The sequence below is a fragment of the Mus caroli genome, unplaced genomic scaffold (assembly GCF_978045245.1).
Source record: "Mus caroli unplaced genomic scaffold, Mus_caroli_1 scaffold_2, whole genome shotgun sequence".
Lineage (NCBI taxonomy): Eukaryota > Metazoa > Chordata > Mammalia > Rodentia > Muridae > Mus > Mus caroli.
In genome coordinates, this window is record NW_028227257.1 from 78,226,257 (window position 1) to 78,246,864 (window position 20,608).

Below are 20,608 nucleotides of genomic sequence, written 5' to 3' on the forward strand. Positions count from 1 at the left end.
TCTTCATCATGGACTTCCTAGCCTCTATGACTATGAGAAATAAACATTTACCATTCAGTGTATGCCATTCCATTGTAGCAGGCTCAACTGACCAAGAGGGAAAGCAAGACCATGTAACTGAAAATCAAAAGAAACACAGACCAAAGAAGGAGAGTCATAAAGCTCTAGGTAATGTTGTTTTGTGATACCACTTTAAAACATATCTATGCCAAATATCCTCAAGGAAACCAAGGACAAGATGGATAACTTTAGCAGAAAACTATAAGCCTTAAAATATAACCACAGGAAAAGTCTAAAATGGAAAAGTACAACGATGAAATAAAAAATTCAGTGGATAATTTAATAGGAAATCCAATGAGGCTGACGAGTACTAATAAGCTGAAAGAATACTTACAAGAATCGTAAGGAAGCTTAAATGGTCAAAAAGATGAAAATGGATAGGAAAATAAATGTGTATAGGAAAATAAATAAATATGTATGTAAATTGATGTCCCTGCATGAGAGGAAAGGGAGACTGGAACAGAAGCAATGATGGGCTTCCAAACTCAAGTAGACCCAGACTTCTGGGTACCACATGCAGTGTCTCTATTTTCATAGTTTTAATCCTGCATACTGAAACCTTAAATTTTCACCCCTATATCAAACATCACCTGGACATTGTCTCCTCTCTCCCATTCCCTGTATTTTCCAAAGCTGAACACCTGCTTATGATGCTTTTGAAGAGACTAAGACTTAGTCTCTCCACTGTTGTTTCTCCTCGTTTAGACATCCCCCGGTAGGTATACAGACCATTGCATCTCATCACAGGTCCTTCCCACAGGCTTCAAAGCAATCTCCAATCCTCTGTGTGTTCTCTTTTTAGAAACCTTTGTATCTCCCCAACTGGACAGATTCATGATTCTTTTCTGTTTGATTTTTTTTTCAAGGGCTTCATGTCTCATTTTACCTCAGAGGTGCAGATATTTCAGACAAAGCCAATAGAGAATTTAAAATATCTCTATCTCTGGCATAAAGGAGCTAGAAGCCCTGCTTTGCTAAGTAGAACATCCCATGATTAATAATAAATGGTGCATTGCCTTGTTCCTCGTGATACCCAGCCTGAGGACAGAAACACATTAAATTGAGCATGTCCTTATATGCTAATTCATGAACAAAACTGCCACCAGAGGGGCACTCCTCTGGAATATTGTTTCAGATGAACATTTAAAGACTGTCTATATTCTTAGTCCCTACCTCCCCAAAGAGCACTGTATGAGGTGGTTTGTTATGATGCCATTTCACAGGCACACATGTTACAGCTTTGTAAGTACTCTCACCTTGAATTCTACAGGAGCCCCCACAGGCTTCTTGTATCCCTGTAGCAACACAAGGGACCTGCCTTGTACTTCTCCAGATGTGTCTTGCTGCCTACAACTGGCACCTGCATCCTTCAGCAGACTGTCCTTGAGTATGAGAACTAGCTTGTCCAACTGAAGAGAGCTGAAAATGATCATGATTTTTGTCTCATTCTTTATCCAACCAAAGGTTGCCAATGCGATGGGTATATCCCTTGAACTTTAATTTTCTCTTTCCAGATCCCTGTGGGATCAGGATTTGAAAACGCTCTTCACTGAGTTCTTCCCCTTCTGTTCCCTTACTGGCTAATCCTGGGAATGCATCCTTTAACAGAAACTGAGTCCCAAAAGCTTGATCCAGGAGAAACTAGCCCAGCATTGATGTTTTCTTGGCCCCTGGTACCAGGGCCTCTCATGCCTTCCCTTCTTGGCTCTGCAGACAGTGATGGGAGTCTAGTAAGGCAATGTCACAGAGCCATTAGCATAGCAAGGCAATGAGGAACATGGATAGGAAAATAGCGTGTAGACCCTTGGAGAAGGGCTTCAGCCTCCATAAACAATCTCATGCTTGAGGCCAGATCCATTCCAGCCAAGCTATTGTACATGAAGGGATCAGGTACCGTAGACAATGGGATTTCTCAAGATGAATAACAAAGACTTGCTTAGAATTTGCCCTGATAGCTTCATGCTGTCTACATAATGTGATCCTATACAGTCTGTGGCATGAAGAATGCCCCTGCAATGACCAATACTGAAGTCCCAATTATAGATTTGAGTGCTATATTTAAGTTGATTCAAAGCAGATACAGTTATATAGTTTTTCTTCCTTCTGGTTAGTACAGTAAGAATCACTTCTGACAGCTGAGATGACCAAGGTCAGAGATCTATAAGAAGTGGACATGAAGATGGCAGTATTATGCAGAATGTCATGACCTTACCGCATTGTCTCCAGGAAGAGTGGTTCTTTGCTGTACACTAATAGCACCGCTTTCTAGTGTCCTCTGAGCAATAAGTGACATAGTCTATGACAGAAAGAAGTTCATATTGGAACCGCCTCACCATTCCCTGATAGTTAGCAGGCCCTGGGGCAGAGCCCAGCCTTAGAAAGACAACCTGCCCTTTTCCCTTATATCATTATCATATGATATTCCTGTCCACAAAGGAAATATATTTTATGAATGAATCTAGAATTTTAATGTGGCACACTAATCTTCTATGAATATTTAGCATTTTCCTTTTTCTTAGACCTCCAAGCTGTAAGTTCAGATTTTTAAGCAAGCCTGGTTAAAAAGCTGCTCAAGAACAAAGAACCACTTAGTTTGTCTTCCCAAACTTCTTCATGTCAGTCTTTGGAGGACTGAGAGGCTGAGCTATCACATAATACTTAATGAGTGACCCCCCACTCATGTGCATCCTTTCAAATCATTTTTATTGTTTCAGAAATACATACATGAATATAATGCATTTTGATCAAGCCTACTCCACATTCCCTTCCCTCCAATTTCTTCCCCATTCTCTAACCCCACCACTTTTCCCTCCTAACTATATGTGTTCTCTCTGTCTCTGTCTCTTTGTCTCTGTCTCTGTCTCTGTCTCTGTCTCTCTCTCTCTCGTGGTTAGTGTTGCTTGTACATGCTTGGGTACAGGACCATCTACTGGAGCATGGGTAGCCTTTCACGGGCTGCATCCCTGAATAAAACATTTTCCTTCCCCATCAGCCATCAATAGCATCTCAGCTAGTGGTGGGACTTCATGAGCACTTCCCCATCCATGCTGGAACGTTGGCTGTCTCAATTTTGTGCAGGTCTTGTGCTACTGCTGTGAGTTCATGTGTGCAGACAGACTTTTTTTCTTTTCAAAACAGAAATACAAGTGGTGTTGGTTCTGGCTTATTCTAAAGGCTCTTGTGTGCCCAGCCTCTCCACAGCCTCACTTAAGTACTCGAAAATAAAAAGGACTCATGGCATTCCATCAAGTTATTCTTTGTGATCTCTACCACTTATTCTTTGGGTCTGAATTTTACCAAACAAAATCTTTGTCAATGAAGTAAATCCTGAGCCAGGCCTCGTGTGATCCCAGGGACTCAGGAAACTGAGTGAGGGAACTCTGAAAGTCCAGACTAGCCTGGACTATAGAGGAGGTTCAATGTCAGCCCAACTTAGACCCAGTCTCAAAATAAAAAGTGAAAGTGGTCTGGCCATAAGGCCTAATAACAGAGTGCTTCCCAAGCACATATAAGATCTTACATTCAACCCCCAGTCCTATCAAAATAAAGAAAAATCTTAGGAGTTCAATTAGATGTATAAGGGCTGTCACTGTAAGAAACTCAGTTTAACTTCTTTAAGCAAACTGACTCAACTCAACTGACAGAGAAAAAGAAGATACAACAAGTGAGGGTGTGGGAGTAAATATACTCACCTTTTTCTTTAGTTCCAGCTTGCCTGCAACTGGTTTTTTTATTCTAAAATCACACTAAAAGATAGCATGCTAACTGGAGAATAAGTAAGGTAACCATGGGGGCTTCAGGTGAATCTGAATAAGGTGTAAAGGACCTCAGCAAACACTAGCCAACAACAGAAGTTCACAGTAGTCTAGTAGCAACAAAGGCTCACTCCATTGGGTAAAATTGCTGGAACTGCCTTAGTACCACTTAGCCAGCTATGTGATCCGAAAGAAAGCTTCTGAATGTACAGATAGAAAGCCAAGTGAAATGGACCCAGACTCGAAGTTAGATGTTCTGCCCAGAATGAGTACTGAGGATTTGTCATTAGAATCCCCAGTTTTATCACATTTGTGCCATCTCTTAGCCAGGGCAGGGCAGTAGGACCAATGTATCAGGCACAAGTCCACAGTGTAAAGGTCTGACATTGAAAAGAGGCTCAGAAACGCTTCCCTATCATGGGAGCATCTATCTACCACACTGTCTGGAAAATGCTAAGTGGTATTTTGGATAATCTTTAAGAAGATATCAAGTCTCTTGAGAGACAATATTACCTCTCTCTACAAGTATTGCTGTGGCCTCTACTCATTCCCATGACCTTAAGAGTATGTCTATCTATCTATCATCTATCTATCTATCTACCTACCTACCTACCTACCTACCTACCTACCTACCTACCTACCATTTATCTGTGTGTCTGTCTGTGCACATGTGTATAGGTGTACTCATTAAAAAAAATCTCAAGTCTAATAGGTCTTTAAATCAACAATACAGATGTTTCATGTTTTGAGTACCCTTCAAATAACAAAACCCTAATATACATACTACTACTGCCTAACATTAATCAAAAGCTTATCCAATAGTTTAGAAGCCTAAGCAGATGATGATTTAATTTATTAACCATAATAATCTATTCCCTTATCAACTGAAACCCAAACATCACTTTTAAACCATATAATGTCACTCCTGCCCCCTAAAACGTTTATGTCCATCTCATAATACAAAATAAATTCACTTTATTTCTTAAGTCCCAATAATCTTTACAGTCTCACTACTGTTCAAAAACTCAAAGTATTTTCTGAGACTTAATGCAACCTCATAGATATACGAGCCACTGTGCAACCAAAAGGTTCTGTACTTCTAATGTTGGCATAGACTAAACATTTCCATAGAAAAGAGAAATGGAACCAGAGAAGACCAAAACCCAGCACAGCAAAAGTCAAACGCTGTAGTCTCCTGTCCAGCATCCAGGGAATAGGCTATCCTTTATGAGCTCCAAGAGGCTTGAGAAGCCCTGGCCCTGTAGCCTTCTGTTTCATAGCTCACATGGCCACATCATTGTCTCTCTGTCCTTCAAACTTCATCACCGGATTTTCTGGGTCTCTACAGAGAGCAGATGGTGGGGCTCCTCAGCTGCACAGTCATATAATCATGAGTGTGTGTGTGTGTGTGTGTGTGTGTGTGTGTGTGTGTGTGTGTGTGTGTTAGACAGAGAGAGAAAGAGTGTGTGTTTGGATATAAAACACACAAAACACACACATGTATACACACACATATACATAGGAGAGCATATACATATATAGAGCAGAAAGGAGTTCAAGTCGAAATAAAATAAATGTTTACACCTCTAGATAAACTTGTGGTGACTTTTGGCTAATCTCCTTACCATCTTCATCTAATTTTTATTATTTGTATTCTACTTATTATTTTAAATTAATTATTATTCGGTCACCTCTTCTTGATTTCCCAAATGGTCTACAGTGAATCACATTGTAATGCATGAAGAAGTATATTTGTCTCTTGGCAAATCTTAGTCATGAAATATTTGTGACAGGCTGGATACCCACTGAGGTTGCAGTAGGTACTCATTCTCCACAAGAGTTCCTGAGCATTGTAACAAAGGACTCAGGTCTAACGTCAATAGACATCATTATCCTGTGCTCTCTCTATGATGGGAGCTGGGACAGAGGGCATTGGTTTCAATTCTTAGCATCCTCTTCATATCTACCCAATCTCACTCATCACCAAAAGCAAGGAAACAGCTTGTGACAGTTTGGGCTCTGTTTAGAAACAGCATTAATTTGCCTAGGAATTTCATAAATTCATTCTTTTTAATAGCTAAAGAGAGGCCCATTGGACTTGCAAACTTTATATGCCCCAATACAGGGGAACACCAGGGCCAAAAAGGGGGAGTGGGTGGGTAGGGGAGTGGGGGGGGGTATGGGGGACTTTTGGTATAGCATTGGAAATGTAAATGAGCTAAATACCTAATAAAAATGGAAAAAAAAAGAAACGGCATTAAAGTTCTCACTGAGGCTTTGTGAATTCTGAAACCCAACTTAACACAAAACCAGTGCCGAGAGACAAGTGGATGATGGCCTCTTTTCTCTTCCACACTTTTTCTTGCTGGGTGCATGGTTGAATTTGGGGCTTCTGGACTAAAGCACATGTGTTGTACTCTCTCAAAGGTCATCACTAACCAGAAACAATGACACCAGCTGATAAAGGAGACTTCACCAATGTCCCTTTTTATCCCTTTCCAGCCAATAGAACTCTGTTTTTCCATGGTTTCCAGCCCTCTGTGGGTGTGAAGGAGGTGCTACCCATGTGAAGTTATGCTTGGATGGCACACACTGCTATTGATTCATCTGGCAGCAATTTGGAGACTGAGGCTTAATTGGCTATTTGATCTTAATCAGTATTGTCTTGGGCCTCTGGGACACTGTGTCTTTCAAACAGCTCTTTCCGGTACTTGGATGGCCTATTTAAAACTGCCCATGTCCAAGAGACAGTCAACATTGACAAATTTTCAGAAAGTTTTAGTTGTTTAATTTCTTGTCCCAAGTCAACCTGTGATGGAGTAAGTGGGCCACTTACATGATCTGAGAAGCTCAATAGACCTGTTGCTCTGTCTGCTTGGCAGAAATAGTCTTTTTTAGTTTTCCCCAAATTTTAGGGATTTTTTTTTTTTTGAGTCATGGTCAAGATGGATATAGAACTGGGAGGATAGCTCAGTAAATAAGATGTTTGCTATGCAAGTGTGACAACCTGAGTTCGAGCCCCAGAACACACATAGAAAAGGTATGTGGCACATGCTTGTAGTTATAGCACCGGGGAGAAAGGGATTCGAGGAACCCTGGGGTTTTCCAATTAGTCACCCCAGGCAAACTGACAAAGTCAATGGGAGACACTCTCTGAAGAACAAGCTAGCACCTGGGAAGATACCTACAGTTGACCTCTGACCTCCACATGTACATCTGGACATATCGTATGTGCACAGACACACACACACACACACACACACACACACATACAGATAGTAACTCTAAACTACTGGGTGAAGTATCTCCCAGTGATTAGCAGAGTCAACTCTTTGAAGTATAGAAAATTTCACTATGAACATCCCTGGACAATTCTGCTGCTTAGTCTTGAGTGTGATGAGATTTACTTTGCAAAAGGGTCCTGAGGTGCCAAGTACATTCAGTCCTTGAAGATTCTATCCAGTGTCTGACATATAAGAGGCATTCTGTACCCGGTGTCTTATATTAGCACTGGGGAATCTGAAGTGGGAAGATCTTGAGTTCAAGGCCAGCCTGGGCTACCTAGTGAGACTCTCGTTGATTAATCCTCATCACCACTACCACAGTTCTCGTTAGTGAAAGTCCTTACCAGGAAATCTACCGCATGTGACCCTTTCCTCTGTACTAGGAAAGCTCTCAGGTTAAGAGTGTTTTATGGCTTTGTCAAAAGGAGGAGACACTGCACATCATATACCTCTATTTTCCCCAGTATCTAGTTTAATGGGTATCCAAAAACATTTATAATCTGTAAAGTGACGATGATTCAAGTAGCCATTGTGCTGTAATGTTGATAAAACTGAGTGAATAAAATGACATGAAGCCCAGAGGCTGGGCTATATTAAGAATAGACAAGCTGAATATAGACTTGCTCACCTCTATAATCCTGGTACTTGGAAGCCCAAAGCAGGACTTCTGAGAGTTATACATCAGCCTGGGATATACAATGAGTTCTAAGGCCAGTCTGGGCTACAGAGTGAAATCTATCTTTTAAAAAAATGGAATTTTAAAATGTATAGGAAAACTGGGGTACTGAGGAGTTGAGGAGCTATCTCAGCCAGTTAAAGTGCCTGTCACACAGGCATACAGACCTAAGTTTGGATCCTCAGCACCCACTTACCATCTGAATATGGTAATGCACTTTGTAAACTCAGTACTTAGTGGGTGGAGACAGGCAGATCCTCAAAAGTTCACTGGCTAGTCAATCTATTCAAGCAGTGAGCTATTTCCATGACACACTCTGTCTCAAAAATATAGAGTGGAGAGGGATTGAGAAAGACACCAGATGTTGACTTCTGGACTCCACAGGCATAATCATATGAGAACCCATGCATATACCACATGAGCACACACGCACACACATACACAAACACACTCACATAGAGAATAGAAGAGGTAGGTACAGTGCTGCATGCCTGGAATCTTAGATCTTGAAGGTTGAAGCAGGAGGACTGCAAGTTTGAAGTCAGCCTGGGTGACATAGTGAGACCCTATCTCAAGAAAAACTGTTTTAGTACATGGATACCAACAAGAATACCTTGGAATTTTCAACGATGATGCTTTTACCTTTTGAAGTTGGTGAGGATCAAGCAAAGAATGTTCTCAAAGGCAGGCCTTTAAGAAGGAGTTTTGTGGTCTATGTCTAAGGATTGAGTTCATCTGGGGCTTTGGCCGCAGAAATACTTGTCTCCATTTCAGGTTAATTCTTTGGTGTCCCCGCTCTCTGTAGGCATGCAGCCCATACCAGCTCTAATGAATTGTCTCTTAACCCAGGACCTGCATAAACTCTGCTCCTGCATTAAGTCCTGCCTCAGTGACCTCAGCTGCCAAAGCAAAAGCCAAAAGGGCCAGGACAAGGGACAGGCAGATGGACAGAGAGCCTGAGCAACCATACAGCAGATGGCCCATCCCACATGGTCTGCTCCATTCCACGTTTGTGGGAGCAGTTCAGCTACTGAGTAATTACTATGTCGTCACCTGTTTCTCTGGGATTTGGACACTGTTTGCTAACCTCTGACTAACAAATCACATGAACTCTGCAGAACTTTACCCTATATGAAACAAGAGACAGAGGGATGAAGAAAGGGGTTACAGAGTAAATAGACATAACCAATGAATGATCAACAATCTATCTATTCATATATAGAAACATCATGTAGTAGTCCATTAATTATATATTAGAGGAGAAGAGAAGGGAGAGAAAACTGTGGCCAGGATGTATTAAATGAAAGAAGAATCTATTTTCAATAAAAAAAAGTTAAAAAATCTTTTAGATATATAGGCAAGAAGAATGTGATTTAAAAATAAAATGATGTTAGATTACTATAAAATGAAAAAAGGAAAGGTATAAAATACAGCCCATCTTCCCTTCATGTACCTAATCTTAGTAAGACTCTATCCTAATGTACCATTTACATTACTGTCATCACTCGTCATTATAAATAATGTGGAATATTTTAGTGACTCATTCACATAACTTTATAATAAATTTTAAATGGCATTTTGGTTAAAAGGTGTTAATAATCATACTTTGAATACAATTGCTCCTAACACTCAAATCTGTCTTACGTGAACCACTAAGCTTCATCCCCACAATAACCTAGCACTATTTTTCTAGAGTTTCTAACTGGGAAAATGGAGGCTCAGGTATGTTAAATTACTCATCCAAGGCTGGGAAATGCAGACTCACAGTCCATCCAAAGTCATTCACCTTAGGCCTTCACCCTGGTGAGCACCATCTCCCATTAGACAAAGATGTCTCTATTTCCCATGTGTTCAGAATAAGAGAACTCTTTGGAATTGAGAAAAAGGTAGGGATTCCATTTTTAAGTTGCCCCACCTGCCCCATCTCTGGATGGCTATATATCAATCGCACCACATCCATTTACCCATCTATGATGGAAGACGTGGCTGCTGCCCTTGCCCACCTATGATGGGACACAGCTGCTACCCACTAGGGGTCTCCTACATTCTCTTTGCGTCAGCATCCTTGTTTCCATGGACCCTCCCATGTGGCTCATTCTGATGAGAAACTCGGACCGCTGCTTTGAAGCTCAGGAATAAAGTGGGCCTCTCATCCTGCTCTTTCTCCCTGGTCCTTGGGACAGACCAGTGGGAAATCTTCTGAGACTCCAAAATCCCCAATGAGTTCAGATTCACCGTTTTACTTTAATTGGGGAGGACCGAATCGTTTTGTTCCAAGGAGCGTCAGAGCTTGCAGTGTGAACATTGTGACTGAAAGATTTAGCCCATTTCATCGGACTTCATTAGGATGCAGGGGGAGAGCTCAGCTCTGTCAACTGGGCCAGAGGAACAAAGGCAACATGGAAATTGGAGCAGGCGATGAATCTCTCACTCTCTACTCTTTCAAAACAAGATTCGGACCATTTACTAGAAGACTTACTTTGTCCTTGTGCTCTATACAATGAAACAGGAACCCTCAGAGGAAAGAAAGGGCCTTGGTTTCTCACACGGTGGCCCGGGGATCCTGGAGGTCGCTGAGGGTTGGCAGGAGGCTAGCTGGGCCTGAAGGCTAAGGAGGGGCCATTTCCCCTAGTTAAGTTTCTGAGAAGGTCACTGGAGAGTAGGGGAAAGATTGCCATCTTGGGGAAAGATTTAAGGAAGGTGAGGCTAGGAGGATAAACACCTACAGGCTGTTCTATCAGGGGCTTTGGCATCCTCCTGACCACTGAAATGAAGTCAAACCTCATGAATCTAATCAGGATCTCTCTCCTCAGGGATGGGTTCCTCTGAATAGGAATCCATTTCCAGTCTGACAAATACAGGTCCGGGATCTTATTTTGAAGAGCAGTTGGTCGCACTAGGGCTCATTCTGTGGACTTAATGCAACGGTGGTGAAGGCCCATTAAGGGTAAACTATTTACTTATGGCCAAGGCGATGAAACTTCAGGTTGGATGGAGCCCCAACGTGCCAAGCTACCCGAGTATAAAAGAATTAACCCTGATGGATTGGTCAATCACCTGGCTAAGGATCATCTTTCTGGAAGGCAGTACCTCTCCTAGAGGCATACTTACTTTAAACCATGCTAAGGCAATAGACAGAACAATTGCCCCTTTAACAAGTGTCTATACTTTTCCTTCCCAGAATTCCTGCCCCCTAGAATACTCTAATGTTAAAGAGCACACAGTCTGCCTGCTTTTCTGAATCACTCACAAAGCCTAACCTTTTCCGATGGCTTAAATCAAACGGTATAGCTTCTTTTCTTTTTTTCTTTTCTTTTCTTTCCTCTCATTTTCTTTTCTTTTCTCTTTTCTTTCTTTTCTTTTTCTTTTATTTTTTTTTTTATTTCTCTTCTCCATTCTCCTCCTCTGGACAGCTGCTGAGAGTTACAGCTTGACTGATCTGGAATTTTTTCTTTTAAACTCTAATAAAATGTCCTCTTTAAATAAATATTGGCTTTGCTTGACTTTCAAAGTTTTCCTGAATTTTAATTCTTTAATCAGCAGAAAAAAAGGAGCCCATTCCTACAACCCAAGATGATATCAGATTGGGTAAAAGCAAATCTTCTAGTGGCCTTTTGGCAATGTTTCTCAAAAAATATAATTATGTTATGCTCTCTGAACAAACAGTACAGCATCTGGGAATTCAGTTCACATATGAATAACAAAATAATGTAAGGATATGGAGTATAGCCATCTTCATAATAACAAAATATATAGAACAATATTAATACCATCTAAGGAATTAAATGAATGCATACTTTCATATTCACCAGAGAATGGTCCGCAATCATTTTGTCTGGGAACATGCCTATAACATGTGGGAACATGCCTATAACGTGGACATTGACAACACATTGGAAGCTGGTAGGTGTGCTTTAGTCTATGCTTGCTTAAAATAGGCTCTCCCCACCTTGTTACTGCTGACATTGAGGCTGCATAACAGTGTGCCTCCTGTGTCTTGAAGAATGCTCAGCAGCTCCCTCTGCCCACAGGATGCATCATCACCCAGTTTGGATCCAAGTTCCCTTCTTCCTAGGTTGCCAAATGCCATCTATGTGTGAGGATGGAGGGCAACTTCAGCCAGTTGAGAATCACTGGTTTAAAGTACGATTTAGATAGCCAACTTATCTTTGCATAGCTTAGAAAAATTCTGAGACAGACCTAGTGTTCCTCAAAGTGGTTCTCTGAAAACAGACATGACTGAGGGAAAATGTTTTATTTTTATTTTATACTTCTGATACTGTTGAACTACTTAAAATGACATGTATGCTGCATGTATGTATGTGTATATTTGTGTATAATGGGTATGGACAGGTCAGGGGCACATGTAGAAAACAAAGGACAAAATCCAGTAGTGGTTCTTGCCTTCCATCTTTGAAGCAGGATTTCCCCATTCCCACCCCCATCCCCACCACGTACACAGACTGCATAGACCAGGCTCAGCAGCTTCCAGGAATGATTCCGTCTCTCCCTCTGACATCCCCTCAGGAGCACACACACTAATACATCTGGCTGTATGTGAGTTCTGGGGGTTTGAACTCAGGTCCTTGCCCCTGGGTAGCAAACACTTTACCCATAGAGCAACCTCTCAAGCCCCCATTTGACTTTTTACATCTATGTTTCTTCCAATGTTAAGTAATATATATCTATTCTTATTCCACTCCCATTCATAGACATAAAAGAGGAGGAGAAGGACTAATGTCAAGGACTGTGTCTGGAATGGCTAGGGGAAAGGACTCGGTGTTTGCCAGAGGTTCTCCATCACTTGGACTCTCTTCACACTACATGGTAAGACCTGCATCTGAGATAACACCAACTATGAGTGAAACACGTGATTCTGCCTCCTGGCTCTGTATTTGCTGGCGACTAGGTTTAAAGACACAGCCACAAAGGACAGGACTCTCATGCATGCTGGCTTTAGCGATCCTTGAAGCTGCTTTTAAAAAAACAAGTTTCTGGTCCAATTTGGGTATTTTGGAGTTTGGAGATTCTCCAAATGTTTGCTTGCATTTCTCGTGAATTTTGAAAGAATTCCCTCTGGGGAGTTGGTTACAGCCCATTGGTATCCTCAGAGGGAAAACACAAGTGCCACCCCCGTGGATACTGATCTCCACATGCACAGACTGCCATAAAACAAACAGTGTCTAAGCTCTGTTCAGAAATAACAAGGTAAACTGCCATGGCTGCATTCTTGTGATGTCTCCCCAACTGAGTGAGTTAGAATTCACCCTGAACTTCCTATCAAGAAAAGCAGACCTGGATCTTGCTGGAAATAATAAAAATGTAACTTCCCATACTGATGTTAGCAAGGGACAGATGAGATGTCCACACTCAGCTCTACCCAGCTGCTACTGTACAGTCGTAGGAGAGGGATGGGAGCTGCAGTTTCTGAACTGTATTTTGAAAACTGGAAATGGATAACTGACTCCCTTGACCATCTATCTCCCTAGTGGTGGCGGTTTGCTTGCTTGTTTTTATTTACTTGTGGCTTTGTTGTTTGCAGTGATGGGGATCCATCCCCAAACCTTGCACAACTAGGCGAGCACGCCGTCACAGAGCTACATCCTAGCCTTGCCTAGTTTTTAAAGCAATTTGAGACCATTTATGAATCAAGCTACAATCCATATGCATTATGCTACAATTTTGTCATGATTCTTGTTTTTCTTTTGGTAGAATAACTTTACTGAGAAATCCAGTTTTGACTCATTAGTTACCCATGCATACTTTAGTCATAACTTCTGGAACAATTTACTTTTCTGATTTGAAACAGTTTTTTTTTAAAGGCTTCAGGCTTATGTAGTCATGTTTTTCTTTTTCCTAGTGTTACCTCTATTTATCAAAATTCTAGCCAGTCATTCAGAAATGAAGCCTTCCTTTTCTTCATTTCTCCTTCTGAATCTCAGAGTTGGCTGTTGTGGAGAACCTAGTCTGTATATACAAATCCTTGAGACAAGGAAGGAGCCCCTCTCCTCTCATCTGCTGTATTTAACACAGAAACCTCAAATGAGGAAGGGTCCATGAGTCCCAACATCATTTTCTAAGCCTCGTACACGGTGACATTCAGGCTAGCTATGCCAAAGCAGGGTTTTTAGCAGGACACAGTGGCGTGCTCAGAGACCCACTGTGGAAATTGCATTTCCCCTTTGTACTGTTTGTAAGGATGCTAGTAGTCACTTAGCTGAAAAACACATCAACTCTCCAGACAGCACAGGACAGGACATGCATGTGCAGGTTAGGAATGACTAGAGCAGGCACTGTTGGTTCTCTGTCCTTGAAGCCCTTCCTCCAGTTCTGATGTTCCCCCCACTGAATTCTGTGGCCTGTACGATTACAGGAAGCTGATCCTGGGTTCCTGCAACTGAACTGCGTAGCTGCTCAGGAAGCTAGGCCTATGTTCTGGTTTCCTTTCTGTTGCTGGGATAAAACACTCTAACCAAAAATAACCTAGGGAGGAAAGCATTTATCTGTCTTGCATTTTTTGGGTCACAGTGCACCACTGAGAAAAATCAAGACAGGAACTCAAGTCAAGAACCAGAAAGCAGGGTTGTTTGTTGCTGTAGACAGCATTACCTCCACGCAGGGGCCTCGTTTTCAGCCAAGGAAGTACATCAGAGGCAATGGGAGAAGGCTACCTGCAGGCTCATCCTTAGCTAGCTTTCCTAGTCAACCTAGGAACACCAGCCCAGAGACTGGTGCTAAGCATACTAGTCTGGGCCCTGCTATATCGATTAACAATGGAAACAGTCCCCCCCCCCAGACATGCCCATAGGGCTGTCTGATCTGGGTAATCCCTCAACTGAGACTCCCTTCTCAGGAGGTTCTAGGCTTTGTCAAGTTGACATTTAAGCTGAGACAGCATGTAAGAGTCAAGTCACATTTGCCCCCTTCCCTAGGGTAGCCTTGGCTACTGACTGATTGCTATGTGGCTAGAAGAGCCCAGCACCCTTGCCGGGCATTTCCTATTTCACTACCACCAAGCACTGGGCCTCGGATTTCTCTTGAAATTGCTTTGCACTTGACTTCTTTCCATTTCTAGGCTAGTTCTCCCAAGCCATAATAGTACCTCTGGGGAGCTTGTAAAGTAAAGCTTACAGCTTTACTTGCACACATCCCATCTCTGGATCTGTTCATCTCTTCTGTGGAGCCCTGCCTAGGACATCCTCCTTTGCTTTCCCCAAACCTCCATTCTTGCTCTGCACCTCTCATTCTGCATGTTTTTCATTGCAGGGTGATAGCTGTAAGCATCGTCACTAATTTTAGGCTTCTAATTTCTGCTAGGACACACATTATACACAGGTTGGTTACCAGACACCATAACAAATGATTTCTGGTCTTGATTGTGAAGTTCTTTGCCAATGTCATGGTCCTCAGCACCACACAGCAGGGCTGGGCCGTTGTGGTGCCATGGTGCACATGACACTTCCCAAGCAAAGGACATGCCCTGCTAGATGTATGCCTAAACTCAGTGGGTTCAAGTTCCTCTCTCCTCTGGCAAAACCTCAAATCTAGTATCAAAAGGGAATTATGTTTGCCTCCTGCTCCCTTTTTTTTTTTTTTTTTTTTTTGGTGTGCATAATTTTTTTGGAGTTGGTTTCTACTGGTTTCCATTATTTTGGAGGGCCTCAGGTAACTGAGGGCTGTTATAACTCTGCTTTTGACTGTCCAAAGAAACCCAAAGATCTAGTGATTGACCGGTTGAGCCAAGACATGACACAAGGACTAAAATTGTACCTCAGCAGAAAGACATGTGGTCTGCATGCATGAAACCCTGGGTTTAGTCCCTAGCATCCAAACCAAGAAAGAGGCATATGAAGAGATGTAGGAGGGAATGAATATGGCTTAGGGGACTGGGAGGGTGGCTCAGTGAGTGAACTGCTTGCTGTACAGGCATGATGCCCTGAACTTACATTTATTTAAAAGTCATCAGGACAGTACACATCTGCAGTGCCAGCACTGTGAGAAACAAGCAAGAAGATGGCCTTGCTGTCTAGTCAGACTAGCTGATCAATGAGTTCCAGATTCAGTGGAGAAAAATAAGGAAGAGAGGGATAGAGGAAAATACCCAACATCAAACTCTCCTCTATAGCCACACATGCACATGCATGTAAACACACACACACACACCATAAACACAACAACTGCAACCCAGCTGCCCATATGATGGGCCATCTCAGACAGACCACTGAAGACATCAAGAAACCACAGTGCTGTGAGCCCCCAAATCCCTTTGTATCCCACTTAAATCCTACCAGCAAACATACTCACGGTTTTCACAGCGCTGCCCAGTGTAGCCAGCCAGGCAGGCACACTTGAAAGACCCAGTTGTGTCAAGGAGGCATGTGCCATCATGGAAACAAGGGGACGAGGAACACGCTGAAATAGAAAGGTATCTGTCACGGTTCCCAACAACAATGAGCCCACCTCCCCAAGCCTGGAATCTGAACCAACATGGAAACTTCCTACATTGTTTTTGTTCCTTTTACTGAATTCATGCTGCTATGATTTTAGAGTGCAAAAAAATACATAGATAGCTATTAAATGCTAAATGATGTTGGTATTGTTTGGCAATTCTGATGCACCCAGAAGTGTGCTCAAGGCCCCCCACATGTGGTCTGAGGAGCATAAGGCGAACCCACAGGACCACTGCAGCAATGAAAGCAGCTTCATGAAGGATCTCTCCCACAGGGATCAGTAGGTTCTTCCTCCAGGTTACACAACCAGACAACAATGCCGGTAAAAAGAAAATCTTCAGTGGTGTAGCATCACCCAAGCTGACAGATGCTACCTGAGTGGCACAGCTCCTGTAAGGAACCCCTCACCAATGTCCCCTACAAGAAACTCTAATTAACTCATTGGTTCACTCCGCCAGAACCAAATGGGACTTACTTTAGACTTCCCAAGACTCAATAGGTAATGGCTCGGATTTGTTTACTGCACAGCTTCTTATTTCAGTGGCCTAATGTGCACAATGTTCTAAGGACACACATAATATTCGGTCTTTCCAAATCTTAATGAGGCTCAGAACCTGTAGTTCACTGAGTATCTTAGGGACATTTATTTTTCTGCAAAAGCCAATGACAAGCATTAGTGTGTGTGTTAGTCATAATTCCTAATTAATTTATGTTTGTAGAAGCATTGTATTCCTTGACTCGGTTCAATGCAATAGTAGTGAGGGCCCTGGAGGAATACAGAGATACATGGGACTCCCTATTTACAAGACCCTATTTACAAGATCAAGGCTATATAAAGGAAAGTAAACAATGACTTTAACCTGAAGCAGATGTAGTTAGTTTGTTGTGGACAAAAGAAGAGCTGCAGGGCAGTCAACAAAGTGAAAAAGACATAGTTCAATAGGGAAGGAGACAGATATCGGAGGAGAAAGAATGGGATACAGGACCTGCAGGATAGATTTTGAAGTGTGGGTTTGGTACATGAGACCTTAGCCAGAGGGAATAACTTAAGGATAAGCAGACAGTTGGGAGTGCTTGAGGGACAAGAAGTGGTCCAGTCTGCTGTTTGCCAGGGCTCCTCAGAGATGGAAGCTGCTTCTTCGGTCACAGGGCCATAGGCTAATGAGCTACCACTTTCCACACTGGCTACCTTGACTGCCAGCTCCGGCTGCTTGCTCCAAATAACCACAAATGCTTCCCACTGTGTCTCCTCAGTCTATTCTGAGGGTTCCATTACAGAATGACAGGCTAGTCACAGGCTTACTATCCTCCACTCACGCAGTAAAGCATCTTTCCCTGCACAGACCATGGGACATAGCATAAAAAGGAAGCAGATACTCAGACCATCAGGTATAACTGTACAGGGATGCTGTGAGAACCATCTTCAAGGAGGGGAAGACTGGGCAGCAAGGATGCTGGTCTTGGTGGAAGGGCACGGCTGAAGGAACGCTAACCCTAACCTCTCACCTCCTTTTTCCCTGAGACTCTCACATGAGATCTCCCTCCCAAGGCCTTCTGGGTAAGCAGGCTGCCATTTCTCCATACTCTCATTACTCTTGCTGGGTAGCTTTGAAAACTGACCTTAAAGCAGAAACTTACTGTGGAAACATGAGCCATCCAGATTCACAAGAAGAGCTGAACTTATTCCCTAGAATTCAGTGTTTCATCCAGAAGGTCAAACCCTCCCTCAAGACAGAACCAGATAGGAGCAGAGAGGACAGTATTGAAGTTGTTCTTGAAGTAATCAGTAAATGATATTTGCTACTGTAGTTTAAGACTAATGTTTTTTCTGGGCCTGGAGAGATGACTTAGGGGTTCAGAGAACTACCTGCTCTTCCAGAGGACCCAGGTTTAATTTCTAGCATCCACATGGCAGTTCACAACTGTCTATAACTGTACTCCTAGGTGATGCCCTCTTCTGGGATCTGTGAGCGCCAGGCATGAACATTGTAAAAAAGCAGGCAAACACTTATACACATAAAATAAATAAATTTTATTTTTTTAATATTTATTTATTTTAATGTATGTGAGTATACTGTCGATATCTTTAGACATACCATAAGAAGGCATTGGGTCCCATTACAGATGGTTGTAAGTCACCATGCGGTTGCTGAGAATTGAACTCAGGAACTCTAGAAGAGCAGTCAATGCTCTTAACTGCTGAGCCATCTCCCCAGCTCCAAATAAATATTTTTAAATTCTTACTTTTTGACTATTCCACAATGTATATAATGTATTTTGATTATTTTTACCCCGTCAGCCTTTCCTGCCCCCTCCTAGCCTTACTGAAACCCTTCTACTTTCATGACTGGTTTTGTTTATTTTTGTGAGCCACTGAGTTTAATTAGGATTGTCTAAGTACAAGTGGGGGTTATTACTAGAGGATGGGCTGTTACTTACAACTTTCGATACCTGTTTACAGACTCCTGGTTCAGGCAGTTATTGAGTATTTGAGTTATTTAGTATTTAGCTTTTTCTCCTAGAATTTCTTTACAGAATAGCTTGGGTTTTTTTTTTTCTTTTATTATCTCTTGGAAAAAATAAGACTTGCAAAGGCAGAAAAATCTTTCCAAAGTCGTGAAGCTTGGGTTACAAAGGTTACACGAGTGGTTTCTTTACATGATTGTTAGAGTCCAAAGCTTTAATAAAAAATTAGGTTTCACCTTCATACCTGTGGGGCTCTAAGTATATAACACAGCCCTTCTGGGCTCCAACCACCTCCTCTGCATGAAGGAGGCATAATTCAGACTTCCAATTTTGGATGAGCTTTGCTGAAGGGAAAAAAGAAAAGTCCTTATCGTTCCTCTTGTCTCCTCCCTGCCTAAGCTGCTTCTGCGTGTTGGGTATCCTGACTTTGAATGAAGATGAACAAGGAGACATAGAAAGGCACTTTTATGAAGCAAATCATCTATGGCTAAATTTGTCTCTGTGCTCTTTACCTGTGATCTCCTCAAAGACAGCGTGGAAGCCATCGAAGTTCTTGGAGCCATCAGAATGGAAAAGGACATGGAGTGAAGAGCCAGTGCTCCTGATGGGAGCTGGCCTCTCATTGCCACAGAAACGCTTGATGATAGGGCTGTCACTATTATCCCCATCACGGACCTCCACGTAGTCATACTGGCACATGTAGTCAAACTCTAGGCTCAACATGCCAAACCTGCATGGGGAAAGGATGACAGAAAGAGCAGGTCAGTCCAGGTCTATCCTGGGGGTGAGTTTAAGGTCAGGTGATGGCTTCACAAAGATACTCAATATAGAAAAAAAATGATAAAGAAAGAGGCGTGTCACAGGTGCCGAATAAACCAGATAAGAGTCGAAATTAACTCAGATGGAGGGGAAAAAAATGTCTACTGTCAAGTAAGGCCTCTCTGAGAGCCTGACTCCTGAGCCAAGATTCAAATATTGCAATGGAGTCAGTCTTGTGACAGTCATGAACAAGAGTGGTCTAAGGAAGGAGAATCTCTAAGTGGAGAAGTCCTGGTGGTGGTAATGAGTGTGGAAAGTATGAGGACCTGAAAGAAAGTCAAGACTACTGCAAGGCTGTGAGTGAAGGGAGGAACAGTGGGCACTGATGCCAGCCATGGGTTAGCTTTATCCTACATTCTGGGGAGCTACAGCCCTTGTAAGTCTAGTAGTTGGGCACCAGCAGATTTCAACAAGGGGGTAATAGCCAGATTTCCGATGTATAAAGATCATGATAGCCACTCTAAAAGGATGGAAGTGGTAGTGTTGGTCAAAGTGGAAGCAGAAAGACTAGGCAGGATCCAGGACCCATCACCGAGAGAATTGGTGATGCTTGAGGTAAAATTGTGACAGTGGACACAAAGGTTTGTGGCTGGCCTGGAGATTATTTTACAAGCAGGAAGACAGACTTGCAGAGTGTGGCTCTGGTAGGTGCTGTAAATGGAGTCCTGAGGATGGGTTTTGGGAGACCATTCTACATATACCTCCAAACGCCATCACTGTTGCAGCTGCCCCTGGCTAGAAGGCCCATATTTAAGTAAGTGGAAAGAGATCCTATGATTCTGTGCTTCTCTGGGACTCCTGAATAGCTGACACATTTCTAGATCTTATATTTTATTTTAGGAGAGGTTTATTTTTGTGCCCTGAGTCTTGGAGACACCCTCAGAGGCTCTGAAATTATCATTTGTCTTGGTCCTTGAACTACTGAAATATTAACATGTAGCATTCAGCATCTCCTTTCTCATCCCCACAGATCCTGTTCAGAACCCATGAAGCAGGAAGCCTCTCACTGGCTCCTTGGACCAGATTTCCTCTAGGAAAGCCCCATTGCTGAGCATTGTTCCCAAGCCCAGGTCCTCGGGTTGAGGGGATACCAGATAC

The 20,608-nt window shown here is 42.5% G+C and overlaps 1 protein-coding gene across 2 annotated transcripts in view; it reads right to left on the minus strand.

Annotated features, from left to right (window-relative positions):
• Pamr1 (peptidase domain containing associated with muscle regeneration 1) overlaps nt 1-20,608 on the minus strand; it is a 95,941-nt gene that overhangs the window by 21,343 nt on the left and 53,990 nt on the right. For both annotated transcript variants that reach the window (XM_021155746.3, XM_029474726.2), the window contains exons 5-6: nt 19,204-19,421; nt 16,080-16,187 (exon numbers count right to left, since the gene is read on the minus strand). In XM_021155746.3, the coding sequence (XP_021011405.1) occupies nt 16,080-16,187; nt 19,204-19,421 (326 nt within the window). The remainder of the gene's footprint in view (nt 1-16,079; nt 16,188-19,203; nt 19,422-20,608) is intronic.